A 14913-nucleotide genomic window follows, 5' to 3' on the forward strand; every position below is an offset into this window, starting at 1 on the left:
CTGTTGCCAAATCAATAACTTACATTTTCCCTTTGTTTAACTGAAGAAAGTTGTCACATGCAACTGTTAATTTCATCAATGAACATTTGTTTGATGAATGATGAATTGATGAATTTCATCAATGCATTTATGTATTCTTACATTTATTTGTTCTTACATAAATAAGAATTATTACATAAAATAAGAACAATTATAAAAATAAAAAAGTACATTGCACTTTGGACAAAATAAATCTATTAATGGTAAGGCATTGTCTATTATTATTATTATTATTATTATTATTATTATTATTATTATTATTATTATTATTATTATTATTATTATTATTAATAATAATAATAATAATGATGATAATGATAATAATAATAATAATATTAATATTAATAATAATAAATACATTTACAACATTTTTTTGAACAAAATCTTGAAGTTCTCTCACCTTTTTTCTTACTGTTTTCTGTTTTTCAGGAGTGCTGTATCTGCAGTATGGGGACGACACAAAGCAGATCCGCATGCCTAATGAGATAACAAGTGTTGACACAATCAGAGCCCTGTTCGTTAGTGCCTTCCCTCATCAGCTCAACATGAAGATGCTGGAGTCGCCCAGCACTGCCATCTACGTCAAAGATGAGACCAGAAATGTGTATTATGAACTCACCGATGTCAGGTGAGTGTATGTGTGTGTGCATTAGCTAGTTTGAACAGCTTACAGTCTTCCTTCCTCTTTTCCTGTGGCCTGCTTCCTTAAATTCCACGACATCATTCAAGAGAGGAAGTGACCTTCTTCGAGGTCCAAACGAACCCTTATTTCCTTTACTAGTGCTTTTTCCTTGAGAACAGTTTCAGTATTCGAGTATCACATGTATTTGGTTTACAGGAAATGTGCAACTGTTAAAAGAAAAAAAAACATTTACTTGTTCAAATCCTATCAAAGTTTCAGTCAATAAAATGAATTAAGTTACTACTTAAAGGGCACCTATTTTACCCTTTTTACAAGATGCAAGACAAACCATTGGTGTTTCCAGAATGTGTCTGTAAAGTTTTGCTCAAAATTCCCATCTGATTATTTATTATAGCCTCTAGAATTTGCCCATTTTTCTGTCTGAGTATTGTACTGTTTTTGTAGCCTGTGAATTTAAATAAAAAGGAGCTGCTTCGCCCCACCCACGGTTCCTATATGTTTGTCTGCTTCTCATGCGTTACATCAGATAAACAGCACAGTGACAGAGACAGACTCAGATGAACAGCTCATTAGTCAAAAATAGCAAGTTTGTTTGATGTATTTGTGGTGGAGTTTATTCAAGCCTTTCTGATACGATGAGTCACACTCAAATACCGTTTGCAGTACACACACAATCACACACACATATGTGCACATTTACTGAAACACCATGCGGCCATGGTGATTATAGCAGTTAAGAATTGCAAAGCGATTTTACTTTCTTTATTACAAACATGCTCTGTTTTATAAACATTTTAAACTTTTAAAACTGATAAAAATCCCAGAGATTGTAAGAAATATTTTAATCCCAGTGTATTTGCAAAAAATATTCTGTGGGCATGTGTATACATGCTTTTATGGAGACATGGCACCTATCAATCAATTATGTGGGCGGGGAAAACCACATTTCTATATCACATTGTGGTGGGCCTCAAAATCAATGGCATTTGGGTCCTATTTTAATGTCAGGAAAAAAAGGAGACTTCTTGGGTTTATATCACTCCAATATGACTGTGGACACACCACATCTCCAGACAAACCACTTACAAAAGTTGATTCTTGACAGAAAAAAAGCCAGGTAAAAAATACAGTCTGGTAAAAAAAAAAAAAAAAAAAAAAAAAAAAAAATATATATATATATATATATATATATATATATATATATATATATATATATATATATATATATATATATATATATATATAATAAATTTAAAAAGTTAGTTTTAGGTTCTATTTGAGGGTCTATTCTTCAGTAAATCATGGGCTAACTTTAATTTTTAATTTAATTAACACTTTCGGAAACAATATCTTTTCCAGAACTTCATAGATTGTCTTAAAAAAAGAATGTAGAATGATGTAGAATGAAAAATATGTGTCTTTAACACTCAGTCCTGAGATTATCTTCTTGATTACAAATCATTTAATTCATGTTTATTTTTATAGCATTTTATTTCTATATTTTACAATGTAGATTCTGTCAAAGCAGCTTAACATGAATAAATAAGTTCTAGTAAATTGAAACTGTGTCAGTCCAGTTTTTAGAGTTGAAGTTCAGTTTAGTTTAGGTCAGTGTGGTTTAATTTTCACTGCTGAAAGTCTAAACACTGAAGAGCAAATCCATCAACGCGCAGCTCCACAAGTCCCAAACCAAGCAAGCCAGTGGCAACAGTGGTGAGGAACAAACTTCACCAATTGACAAAAGTGAAGGAAAAAACCTTGAGAGAAACCAGGCTCAGTTGGGCACAACCATTTTTCCTCTGGCCAAACTTCTTGTGCTGAGCTTGTCATGCTTACCTAAGTAATAATAATAATACTGAGATGAATCCAAGATGCAAGTGAATTTATTTATTGACCGGTGGTCAAAAATAATTGAGCAAAAAAGTCCAAAAACAGTGAAAACAAGAGTTCACCAGATTAATAACCAGGCAAACAGTCCAGTAATCTAGAGACAGATAACCGAGATTCCCGATAAGACACAGAGTAACATGAACAACGCTAACAAGCTGACTGCTCAGATATAGTCGTGGTAATTAGCCACAGCTGGGCTGCTCTTCAGAACAGCTGATCGGCGTAGCAATAAACCACGTGACCACAACAACACTGACACACCACAACAAACGCATGTAGAGTAGACAAAACATAAAGCATGTGACAACAACACAGACAATACCAGGTGCACACACACCTACAACAATGACAGAGCTGCAGTCTAGGCGCGGGAGAATGCTAGACGTCCATCGTGGAGAAGCTGCAGGTGTGGGTATAGGTCACCGGCGGGTATTCAGGCTGGTCCATGGGATCAATGCAGAGACTCGCCTGTCACTGGGTCTCTCAGGAATCAGTCTCATGCTCTCCACTCCTCCATAACCAACACAGTTTCTGCCAAGGAGACAGCCTGGTCCAAGATTATGGAGAGTGTTCACCTCACAAAAAAAATGTATTCACTCTACACTTCATTCACTCTGAGTTTCTTTCCACTGTTAAAGGCAAGAGAAAATGTTTTGAAGAATTTGTGGTGTTTTTAAAAGTTTTACCATAGTCCTTTTGGCCCTACTATTGGTGATTTTGTGATTATCACTCAAAAAAGGCAATTATAAGATTTGGAATCATTTGAGAGTAATTAAATACTGAGTATGTCAGTATTTTCATTTTCTATCCATTTACAAGTAAATACAGTTGTGAAGAGCAGCTTTTTCCAAATTAGATTGGTGGCAAAAGTTAAACAATTTCTTTCTAAAACAGATCTAGCCCATGCTTTAATTTCCTCTCGGTTAGACTACTGCAGCTCCTTGTACATTGGTCTACCCCAGTCAACACTCTCTCGGTTACGGTTGATCCAGAATGCAGCCACCAGATTAATAACATAAACTAAGAAAAGGATAATTTCTCCCCTCTCCTCGCTTCTTTGCACTGGCTTTCTATAAATTCAGGGTTGATTTTAAAATCCTTCTTTTCCCATATTAAGCTTTGCACAATTCTGCCCCGGTTTATGTCAGCGAGCTTATTAATCCATATACAGCTTGTAGACCATTAAGGTTCCATGATCAGTTTCTTTTGTCGATCCCTCGGTCTCGCTGCAAATCAAAAGGTGATCGTGCTTTCTGTGTTGCGGCCTCAAGGTTCTGGAACAGCCTCCCATGGAACATCAGGATTTCTCTATCCTTGGATACTTTTAAATCTAACTTAAAGACTTATTTTTACTCCCTTGCCTTTGAGTGACTCAAACATATAATTTCTTGTCTGTATTTTATTATTACATATATACATATATATTTAATTTTCTTACATTTTTAATACAAGTTTTATTTTAATTTCATTGTAAAGCGCTTTGGATCAACTACGGTTGTATAAAAATTGTGCTCTATAAATAAAGTTTGCCTTGCCTTGCCTTGCCTACTTAAAACTACTGTATAGTCTCTGACTTTTTTAACAATATAAATTTGTTTATACATTTAAACCACATTGAACTGAACTAAACTGAACGTCAACTCTGAAAACTGGACTGACACAGTTTCAATATACTAGAACTTTTATGTTAAGCTGCTTTGACACAATCTACATTGTAAAAGCGCTACAGAAATAAGCAAGGATATACAAATGTAGCTTCCAAAGAAATTAAGCTGACCAATGATGCTGAAGCTCTGAAAAAAACACAAAGGAAATATACTCTGTCATAAAAGAAGTCTAACACATTCAAGATCTATATAGTAATCTGTTTTCTGAAGTCAAAACTTTATGTTATCAGTGTTTGCTGATAATGGCCTCCTTCATGGTTGAAACTATGATATTAATGTTGATTTGAACAGCATGAGAGTTAATAAATGATGACAGACGTTTTCATTATTGGCATGGATTGTTACTGTAAAATGGAACTATGGCTGTGAAAATCTTCAGTTTTGTTTCTTTAATACGATCTAGACTGTAAACAAGATCACATACAAACAAACAGAACATCATAACTAGATTTCATTCGAAGAGAATTACAGTCTCTGACTTCAAAGCCAGGCAGCTGACGATTGAATTTATTTTTTTCTGACTTTAAACCAACAAACCCAAATGTCTATACATTACCCGCCTTAAGTTAACATATGTCACACTTCAAAGAATCACTCCCACAGATTTCACTCTCATTCTCGCTTGTATTTCTTCTTTTCCTCTATCCTTAGCCAGTCTCCAAGTACTAATGCATCCATTAATTTTCTTTCCTGTTTACAGAATTCTGAGTAAACCGTAATGCTTTCTCATTTGAGAATCATATTTTGGAGTCATAAATCAAAGTAAACTGAACTCCATGGGCTCTATTTTGACGGTCCATGCGCAGAGCGCAAAACGCAGGGCACAAACACTTTCAGGGCGTGTCAGGACGCGTTTTTGCTAATTTAAGGGCGGGAAATCTGCCTTGCGCCGCGGCGCATGTTCTAAAAGGGTTGAGTTTATTTTCTTAATGAGTTATAGGTGTGTTTTGAGAATAAACCAATTAGAGTCTCATCTCCCATTCCCTTTAAGACCCAGCTGCGTCGCGCCAAGTGCGCATTCGCCCTTTACAGGACGCAAAGTAAGTGTAAGTGGAAAAAATGAGCATTTCACAAGCAAACAGTTCACAGTTAACAGTTTTTTAACAGAAAACTGTTAAACAGAGCATCTACTGCGTGAGGATGAGAGATAATGGAACTACTTTCACATTCGCTCTTGGATAGGGAAACCTTCACGCACAGACATCAATTAGTCTATAAATAAATACTTTTGTTTGTTAAGCGCAAATATTCTTTTCAAAACTATTTCTAAATTCAGTTCTAATTTCCAGCAAAAAAATAAATGAATAATAATAGCAAAATGTGCTCAAAAACCTGAGTTATATCCTAAAACACATGCTGTGCCCCTTATGGTCTAAAACCTGACAGGTGGGCAAATCTAAGCTTGTTTTTAATAAAACAAATATAAATATGGATATAATAAATAATACTGCTAATAGTAATAACATTATACAAAAGCAAACTGTTATGAATGAACTGAAAAAGCCTCCCGAGATGAAGAAGACATAAAAGCAGTGGTTTTTCATATTTATGTAGGCTAGAAAATAATATGTTTTGTAATATTTTAATCCTTTATATTTATATTCTATATCTATTCTCCTTATATACTATATATATCCTTAATATTTACATTTTTTCATATGTAAAGATATTTGCCTATTGCTCTCTTTTGCGTATTAAGCAGTGCGTAAGCGAGGCGCAACTTTGCGCTGGAGTTTAGACCGGGTTAGTTTTGGTCTAATGAAAGATCTATTATAGATTCTCAAAATAGCAACGCGCCAGCGGTCCGCCTCAGAACGCCTTCCTTTTTAGACCAGAACGCCTATGGACGCAAAAATGAGCGCTAATGCATTTGCTATTTAAACAGCGTAGCGTAACGCCTCAAAACGACTCTTGCGCCAAGCTGAAACTACCAAAAGACTACTGCGCCACGCCTTGCGCCACACTGCGCCGAGTGTATGATAGGGCCCAATGTCTGTTGGAAATTTAACTACAGCTTATAGATGTCTGTAAGCTGACAGAATTAACTAAACTGCAAAATTCACTCAGTGTTACTGCCACTGCCCTTTACTTGTACAGACTGAGCAAGCTGTCTCTTTAATACCTCACAGATTATATACATGTTGCTGCTGATTTGCCTGACATTTTTGACACGCCCACCAAACAAGAGATGTGTAAAATGTATGTCAAATGTATGTCAAAACCTGTTGAAAAGCATTGTTCATTGTTTCTAGGAAACAAATCATCCAACCCGGAAACTGTCGCAAAACATTGCGCACCAGCTTGAACAGGCCTCAGAGTCACATGATCTTATAGATAACATGTTAATTTGGTGCTCAAACATATTTGTTTTATTAAACTTTTATTTTTTGACATCAAAATTTTGTAGAAATGGATCAGTAATTTTGATTAATAGTAAGTTTTATAAAATATGAAGGTTTTATATACATTTATTGCATCCTTGCTAAATAAAAGTTAGAAGAAAAACACAACAAAACAATCATTTGAGTTCTTGTTCACGCTTTAAAAACGACCAGTGTGCCTTTTCAGGTGAAACGGCTTAAAATTATTGCTCATCATGCACCATGCAGGTTTTCCTCCAATCATATGTTTTATAGATTGCAGGATATGACTAGAGATTTAGAAACTTCCCACATCAGCAAGTAGATTTGTCAATGGAGTGAATCATTTGATCTTCAAACAATTCCATGGGGGTTTTAAAGCACTGGCCAATCACAGCCAAATTTAATCATCGACTGTTTCCTCAGATCTCACGGGACAATAAATAGTGACTCATTCACACATTGTCCTGTAGACAGAAGAGCAGCCTGCCTTACATTTCCATGGTGATGTAACATGTACTTTGAAACAACCCCTTTTTTTATCAAGGCTGTAAATCAGAATTACAGCCACATGACCACATATCAAACTTCTTGAGAAAATGCTCACGTCATTTTACACAAGCAGCTTTCTCATACAAACACACTATGAGAGGTCCAGACTTAAATAGACAGAAAAACATAAATAAAGTTGGTTACTCAGCAGCAGTTAATGTTTTAGCTTGGCTCTATTAGTAAATCATTCTTAGACCAACAAGGAATTATCGACTGGATATTAACGGACATTTCATTCGACATGGATTTTGTCTCTAAGGATCGTATGTACTCGACTCCATCTCCAATTTCTCGCTCTGAATCGCCTGTGTCTCTTAGCGAATCGCTTTATTCACGGGATTCCTTTGACCAGGGTCGTTGCCACTCTCCGCTTACGCGTGTTGACATCCCGTCGGCTATCGTTCATCCTGTTGTGGCAGGGCTCAGGGGCCGATCTTCAGGGCACCGTGTGCGACCCCGTTCGGACGGTGACATTTGGTCAGCATATGTAACTGATGTGGATTTTTCCCCCCGCAGGAGCATCACAGATCACTCCTGCCTGAAAGTGTATCATAAAGACCCAGCACACGCCTTCAGTCACGGACCCCGGCCGAGCAATGGAGACACAAGGGTGAGTGTCAATGTTAATGTAGCCATCTACAGTAAATTACTGGTGGCAGTTTGCCGGTAACTTACTGTAAATCAGTTACAGCAAAAATACTGTATTTATAGATACAGCATCATTTATGTGGTTGTATATGTTTATTTACAGAATTATATGTATGTATTTACTGTAAAATACACAGTTACTTTCACAAAGCAACTTTAAAATACAGTACTGCATAACTCCTACAGTAAAATATAGTTCACATTACAGTTAAATGCTGTGTAATTTACAATCATTAACAGCGTGCCATTTTAGTTAAATTATTTCTACTCGAAGGATATGTGGAAATTGAATGCCTTTGCAGTGGTGTAAAGTAATGAATTACAAATACTCAAATTACTGTAATTGAGTCGTTTTTCTCTGGAATTGTACTTTACTAAGTAGTTTTATAAATGTTTACTTTGCCTTAAGTACATTTTTACTGCAGTATCAATACTTTTTCTCCACTACTTTCCTTCAACCTGCAGTCACTAGTTTATTTTGTTTTGTCTTGTTATTTTGAAAATGTAATTCCTGTTTCAAAAAATGAGAAATGAGACTGTAATACTATTTTAAAGATTAATACCCACGCCAACACAGGGAGAACCTGCAAACTCCACACAAAAAGGCCAACTAGCCCAGCTAGGACTCAAACCAGCGACCTTCTTGCTTTGAGGGTGAAAGTGCTAACCACTGAACCACCGTGCCACCCACACATACAAATTCTTACATATAAATGCATTATACTAGTCATCCATGTGTTTGATCGACATGACCTTAAACCATCATAGTTGTTGAGTGCTATTCTCCTTGTTTAAAAATCCCACTAACTAGTTGATTTTGCAAATCTTTCAGTTTGTAAAAAAAAAACACACAAAAAAACAGGAGAATAAGAACCAGCAATTAAAGAAGCTAAACTGTATGTAAAATGTCTGTTTTGTTGCAAGCTGTTCATACACTGGCAATGACAAATAAATAATACATACAAATTCGTTCATTCATTCATTTTCCTTCAGATTAGTCTCTATTTCAGAGGCCACCACAGCTGAATGAACCGCCAACTATTCTGGCATATGTTTTACGCAGCAGATGCCCTTCCAGCCTCAATCCAATTATGGGAAACACCCATACAGGCTCCTTCACTCACACACACACACTCATACACTACGGCCAATTTAGTTCAATTCACCTATAGCGTATGTCTTTTGACTGTGGGGGAAACCAGAGCACCTTGAGGAAACCCACTCAAGCACGGTGGGAACATGCAAACTCTACAAAGAAATGCCAACTAGCCCAGCTGGGACTCGAAATAGCTTCTTTTTTTTGCTGTTAGGCGACAGTGCTAATCACTGGGCCACCGTGCCGCCCATTCATACAAATTCTTACATATAAATGTATTATACTTGTCATCCATATGTTTGATCGACGTGATCCATAACCATCATAGTCGTTGAGTGTTTTTCCCCTTGTTTAAAAATCCCCCTAACTAGTTGATTTTGCAAATCCTTCAGTAATACCCACATGTTGCCACTCTTCTTTTTTTTTGGCATACTCTGAATAAAGAATGAACTGAGGGCATTATTTAAATAACAGGTCCCTTCCCGGCCTCTCCTCTTCTGTTCGTCCGTCTCCAGGGGTCCATGTGCTCTTCACAGTTACAGTCACCCCCACCACGGTCACCCCATTCCAATCCTTTCATGTCCCTCTTTGTCCCCCGGGCCTAATTTCAGGGGGATTGGATCAGGATTGAAGCGGAATTGGTGGAAGCGCTGAATAGAGAGCAAGGGCTTTTTCCTCGTTCCTTTTCCTCCCATAATCCCCTTTAATCTCTAGCCATGCCGGGCCTGTTTGTTTGGTGGTGATGTAACGGAAATTAGATCGCAAGGCTTTCATTTTCTCTGTGTGTTTCCCCAAATTTAACAAGGTAGCCCCAGACTTTTGTCTGTGGTAATCCCTGGTCTGGCTTTGACCAACTCGCTCAGCTAATATGCATTTGATTAGAGCTTTAAACGCTGCCATATAAGAGCCCTTAAGGGACGTTGTAAAAAGTTCCAGGAAGTGAAGGACTTTGCTCACTATATTTTGTTATAAGGTTCAAAACACTCTGTGTCACTTTTAGAAGCTTGCATATAAGCGTAAAAGGCAGATAGTTGGCCTAATTTCCATGTTAATGGCTTGTTTCCACTGAGTGGTATGGTTTAGTACAGTGCGGTTTGCATTTATTTCCGTTTCCACTTTCAAAAAAAAAATAGTGAACCACTTATTTGGGACCCTCACCTTATCCACACTGTAACAAAAAGCTTGAAAATTATGGTAAAAACAGCAGCTGTTGTTGCAAGTTTTTCACCATTAAATAAAGTACAAACCATAAAACTAATTTCGCATTTTTACAGTAAAAGTACCATATTTCATTACTTTTTAGTGTTAATACGTCTGTTTTTTTTGTTTTTGTTTTTTTTTTAAGTACTAATATATAATAATATACATCATATTATTTGTTACACAGGCATGCATGTTAACACAGACATTTTAACAAAACCATAAACATATGGTGATGAGAAAGCCATATAATGCAGTGGTCCGCAACCCCCATGCCAGAGGTAGAGGCCGCACAAGAAATCATTAATTATTTCCATTTTATTTATTATCTGAGTCTTCCATTTTATCTATTATCTGTTAAGCAATCTTTTATTTTTAAATCTTTTATTTTGAAAAATTACAGTATTCTCTTGGTCTCTTGAGCGCTTAAATGTAACCCACATGCTCGCAAAATAAGTAAGAAACAGACGTCTTTAGAAAGTTTCTTTGCAAAGGTGAAAAGGCCCAGTGAAGGACCTTCGAACTGTCAAGAAATGAATCCGCAACCCATTTGTTAATAAATCAGGTGAATCCAGCCTGTCTGCAAGAAGAAGATCAACTGCTGGAGATCGCAAATATCGCTAGCCTTGTTTGCATATCGCATTTTTTCCTTGTGCTAGTTCGTTATTTCCAATAGAGCCGCGCGGTTTGGCGCGCATATCTCACTCCTTCCAGGTCCACACAGTTGAAAACATCTCAACTTGTGAGTTCACTGCGAGTAACTTGACAAGAATGGACCGATCAGCTTCAGGCTTTGTATGGAATATACACAATTCGGCAGACTAATTTTCTTAGACAAACACAGAACACCCAAACACTGCGGTGCTTTTTATTTTCTCCATAAATAAAACTTGTATCAGAGTTGCAGCAATGTTTTATCAACTTGTCATCCACTGAGAAAACAGTTAAAGGCCATCTAGAAACATACCTGTCAACAATATGATTTGAAAAAAATGATAACCTTTTCCTCACTGTATAATTTAAACTATCTGATTAAAGAGCAGAGAATGAATCTTTCATTAGGATTTTTCGTATGATTACAAAAAATAACAGATATGTCAATTTAAAAATGCACAGATCCATAATGAAAGCTTTCAATTGCTTTCCTAACTTTTTATGGTCATTTAAGACAAAATATGTTGTGTTTATAAAAACCCACCCAAATCGAATGTTTAGATGTTGTTGTTATTATTATTATTATGTGTGCATGTCTTATCTGACAGTCACGTACCGATACATGAACTGACTGTTCCGATAAATATTGTTTGTTTTTTTGTTGTAGGAGGTTTTTTATTCTACTAATAATTTTGGAGAAAATTGTATTGTTATACTGTCATATGATCAGATGCAATTTGACTAAGTAACTACAATTAATGGTAAACCAAATGTTAAAAAATGTAATTATATTTGATATTATACTTTAGTGTACTTTAGTATACTTTAGCATAATGCCATAGTCATACTAGAGTTTAAGTTGGCGAAATTATGTTGCACAGCCCTGGGAAAAGGGGCGGGATTAAACAAGATGATTAGACATTTAAAAAAGCGAGCGATTGGTCCATATGTTTAATTTCTGTCCAGAGAGGTCATGTTTTAATTCTCGTTTGGTCTTACACAGTCAAGTGATGCGATTTCCTAGGTCAGAGTTCACCAAGCTTAAACTTTGCAACGCATTGAACTGCGAAACTTGATGCACGAACTTGCGTTTCCGGTCTGACGCATTTGCGTACGTATGAATTAGAGTCTATAGGGAGAAAAGTGCAGTGTGACCGCAGCTTAACTTAAAGGTATTACAAACATACACTGTATTGATCAAAAATAAATTTGTGTTGTAACAGTGAATGAATTAAGTTTACTTATTAGATTTGCAAGTTTACGTAGATTAAACATAAAGCAATTAAGTTGTCGCTAAAAACCCCTCAATATTTGTGTTATTTCAGCTTAGTTTATAAGTAATGCATTACATTTTAGAGACATTAATATTGTAATGTAAGCAATTACAATCAAATGACAGTAACTAGTAATAGTAACTAGTAACTTCCCCAATTCTGGTAACAGGAATAAGCACTAAAAGGTGAACTGACATTCAAATCTAGATTTTAGCCTTAGTCATTTACATATTTATTGAAGCAGAGAAAGTATACAAAAAGTGTTTTTTTTTCTCTAAAAGAAAGTAAGTTGTTCAGATCAGAAAAGGACAATGTGCAGTTTAAAAAGAAACCTAAATGCATTTACATTGTATGGCATTGTGACTAAGCTTTGTATGTTGGCGCTGTGTGATTGTGATGTTTGGTTATGGGTTTAAATACAGTTAATAAGTCAAGGAAGGTATAATCAGCTGTAAACTGTAGCAGTGTGTTGAGATGAGCAGTGCTCCTGGTCATGATTAAAAAGCCTGTATCCACCTTTAAGAGGTTATTGCACAACACTGTTAAATGTCCAACAAGCTCTCACATGCTTTACAATGTGACTGACACGGATCATAGGTTTGACGCCCAGCTCATGTTGTGTGTCTGTAAAAACACACACATTTTGCACGAATAGGATACAAAACAAGGCTTTAAGTACTAAAAATTCTACAGTTTTCTTTGTCAGCAAAGGATCAATGAAACAAGGGCCAGTCACAAAATGCTGATTATATTTGGCAAAATGTGACATATTTCAATAATCATGAAAAACTTATTTGATTTAGCATTATTCTAGCGAAAACATTTAATGTGAAAAATTATGTATTTATTTTATTTTACTTTTTGAGACAGTTGCTATTGGTAAACTAACAGAATTTTAATAATTAAAAAAGTGTTAAAGCTCATAGTCCTAGAAAACGATTTGAGGTTTTTTTTTTTTTTTTTTTGAGGTTTAACGTGTGATTGTTACGATACAGACTCTGACAGCAGATGTGTGGATCCAAATGCAGTTCAATTAAGGCTAGGTCATACAGTCAACGGTCAAAAAACAAGAGCAAAACAGTAGCACAAGGGGAATCCAATAAACATGTTCAAAATACAGGCAAGAGGTCAGGCTAGGCGGCAACAAATCAAAACGAGCACAAGGCAAGAATGAAAAAACAAAACAAAACAGCAAAACAAAGAAGGATAAACCGATTCGTAATGTTTTTAAAGAAATAAGACTCAGCAATGTGAATGTGAAAGTGGGTCTCAGGAGGATATAAAGCAAATTTTTCTAGTTATTTTAAAATATTATTAAATTACCCATGGCAAATATATATTTACCTTCGGCCCACTTGCCTCAATCTAATTTGTTTTTTCTGCCCTTCATAAGAAGGAACCCCTTAGTTAGATAACAGTTAAATAAGCAAATCTAATCCGGTTGTTTAGTGGTGACGTATGTAATACTGTTTCCGGGTCCAAGCCGCCATTCATTTCAGTGGAGAAATCATTAGTTTATGATCACGTTTTATTCCTATCACACATTAAAGTTACTTTTATAAAATTATAGTGTACACAACAATCTCTGGGCTTGCTGCATAACAAATACCAAAAATGTAACAATTTATAAAAAAAATTAATAAATTTTTGGCCATCGAATTTTAGGCATGGACATATATATTGCGATCGTGATTTTCGAAAGTATTAAATCGCTTTGTAAATGTTTATTATTACCATTTTATGAGTCTCCCCATTCAGTTGAATAGAGCGCTTGGACCCGGAAGCCGCTTCGCGTGACGTCAAACTTAACAAGCGGATACAACTATACAACAAATAAAACAGTATTTTTTCCCTCATGTTCATCTGTAATTCAGGTCTGTATATACCTCAGTAATGCGATCAAATATGAACGTCTATTAAACAGTGCAGATGACTTCAATCTCTCCTCAGCCAATCGAAAAGCAGGAAATCATAAACACAGCCTTTTTATGTCACATGAAAGTCATTCCTCTGCTTCCATCTTCCCTTCAGTCGAAAAAGGAAACATTCAGGATCAACACGCAGCAGCAGATCTCCATAAACAATGGCTTATATGTTCACGAAACCTGAGACTGAATCAATATGGCCATAAAAACGTCAGGACATAATTATCTGTTGATATGTAACATAATAAGACACATGGTTAATGGTTTATTGACTTGTTTTTGTCAAGCGTGACAGGCTAAACGGCATATTGTGTAAATATGGAAATATATCCAGCAGGGAGGATCGCCTGCAAATCTCCCAGTGTAATTGTGTTTGTTTCAGTCTTTCAAATATGGAAGTGGATTTGAGGGCTGAACACACACACACAGACACGCACACACTCTCTCACACACGATGAAGGACATGCACAAACACTGTACACACACTCTGGTGTTTTGACCACAGTTGTTAATGTTGTGAGTGTCGGGGGACGAGCGATACATTGTGCTTTCATCTAGAGCTTATACTAAACACACGCCTATGGGCAAGCACACACGTTTTGGTGGAATCTTTGTGGGGACTTGACATTGAATATTTTCTGTCCACTAACTCTGACAGAATGTTTACATTTTGAAACATACTTTTGATTGTTTTTAAAAAATATCAAGTTTAAAGAAAGAGAAACACACAATCTGCTGTTTTCTGTTTAAGCAGGCATGAAGATATTCAGACTTAATAGACTAATCAAAAAAAAAAAAAAGTGAAAACACTGCACCTGTTTAAACAAACCATTTTTGTGTGTTTCTGTGGCAGAGAGAGGAAGAAAAGGTCTGGAGCATTTTAATAGCTTATAAAATCTGCTTAATAAGCACAATTATTTTAAAATATTTATTTATTTGTTTATCATGCAAGAACTTTAATGTAC

General features: G+C 35.9%; 1 protein-coding gene and 1 long non-coding RNA gene across 51 annotated transcripts in view; one reads left to right on the plus strand and one right to left on the minus strand.

Moving 5' to 3' along the window:
* si:ch211-285f17.1 overlaps positions 1-14913 on the plus strand; it is a 288027-nt gene that overhangs the window by 209305 nt on the left and 63809 nt on the right. For all 50 annotated transcript variants that reach the window (XM_087309215.1, XM_087309218.1, XM_087309237.1 and 47 more), the window contains 2 exons: positions 469-667; positions 7668-7761. In XM_087309215.1, coding sequence (XP_087165341.1) covers positions 469-667; positions 7668-7761 — 293 coding nt within the window. The remainder of the gene's footprint in view (positions 1-468; positions 668-7667; positions 7762-14913) is intronic.
* LOC147831003 (uncharacterized) overlaps positions 5931-14913 on the minus strand; it is a 63640-nt gene continuing 54657 nt past the window's right edge. Inside the window, exon 3 of the long non-coding RNA XR_015524779.1 lies at positions 5931-6180. This is a non-coding gene — a long non-coding RNA (uncharacterized LOC147831003). The remainder of the gene's footprint in view (positions 6181-14913) is intronic.

Source organism: Danio rerio, chromosome 24 (assembly GCF_052040795.2).
Source record: "Danio rerio strain M-AB ecotype USA chromosome 24, GRCz13ab, whole genome shotgun sequence".
Lineage (NCBI taxonomy): Eukaryota > Metazoa > Chordata > Actinopteri > Cypriniformes > Danionidae > Danio > Danio rerio.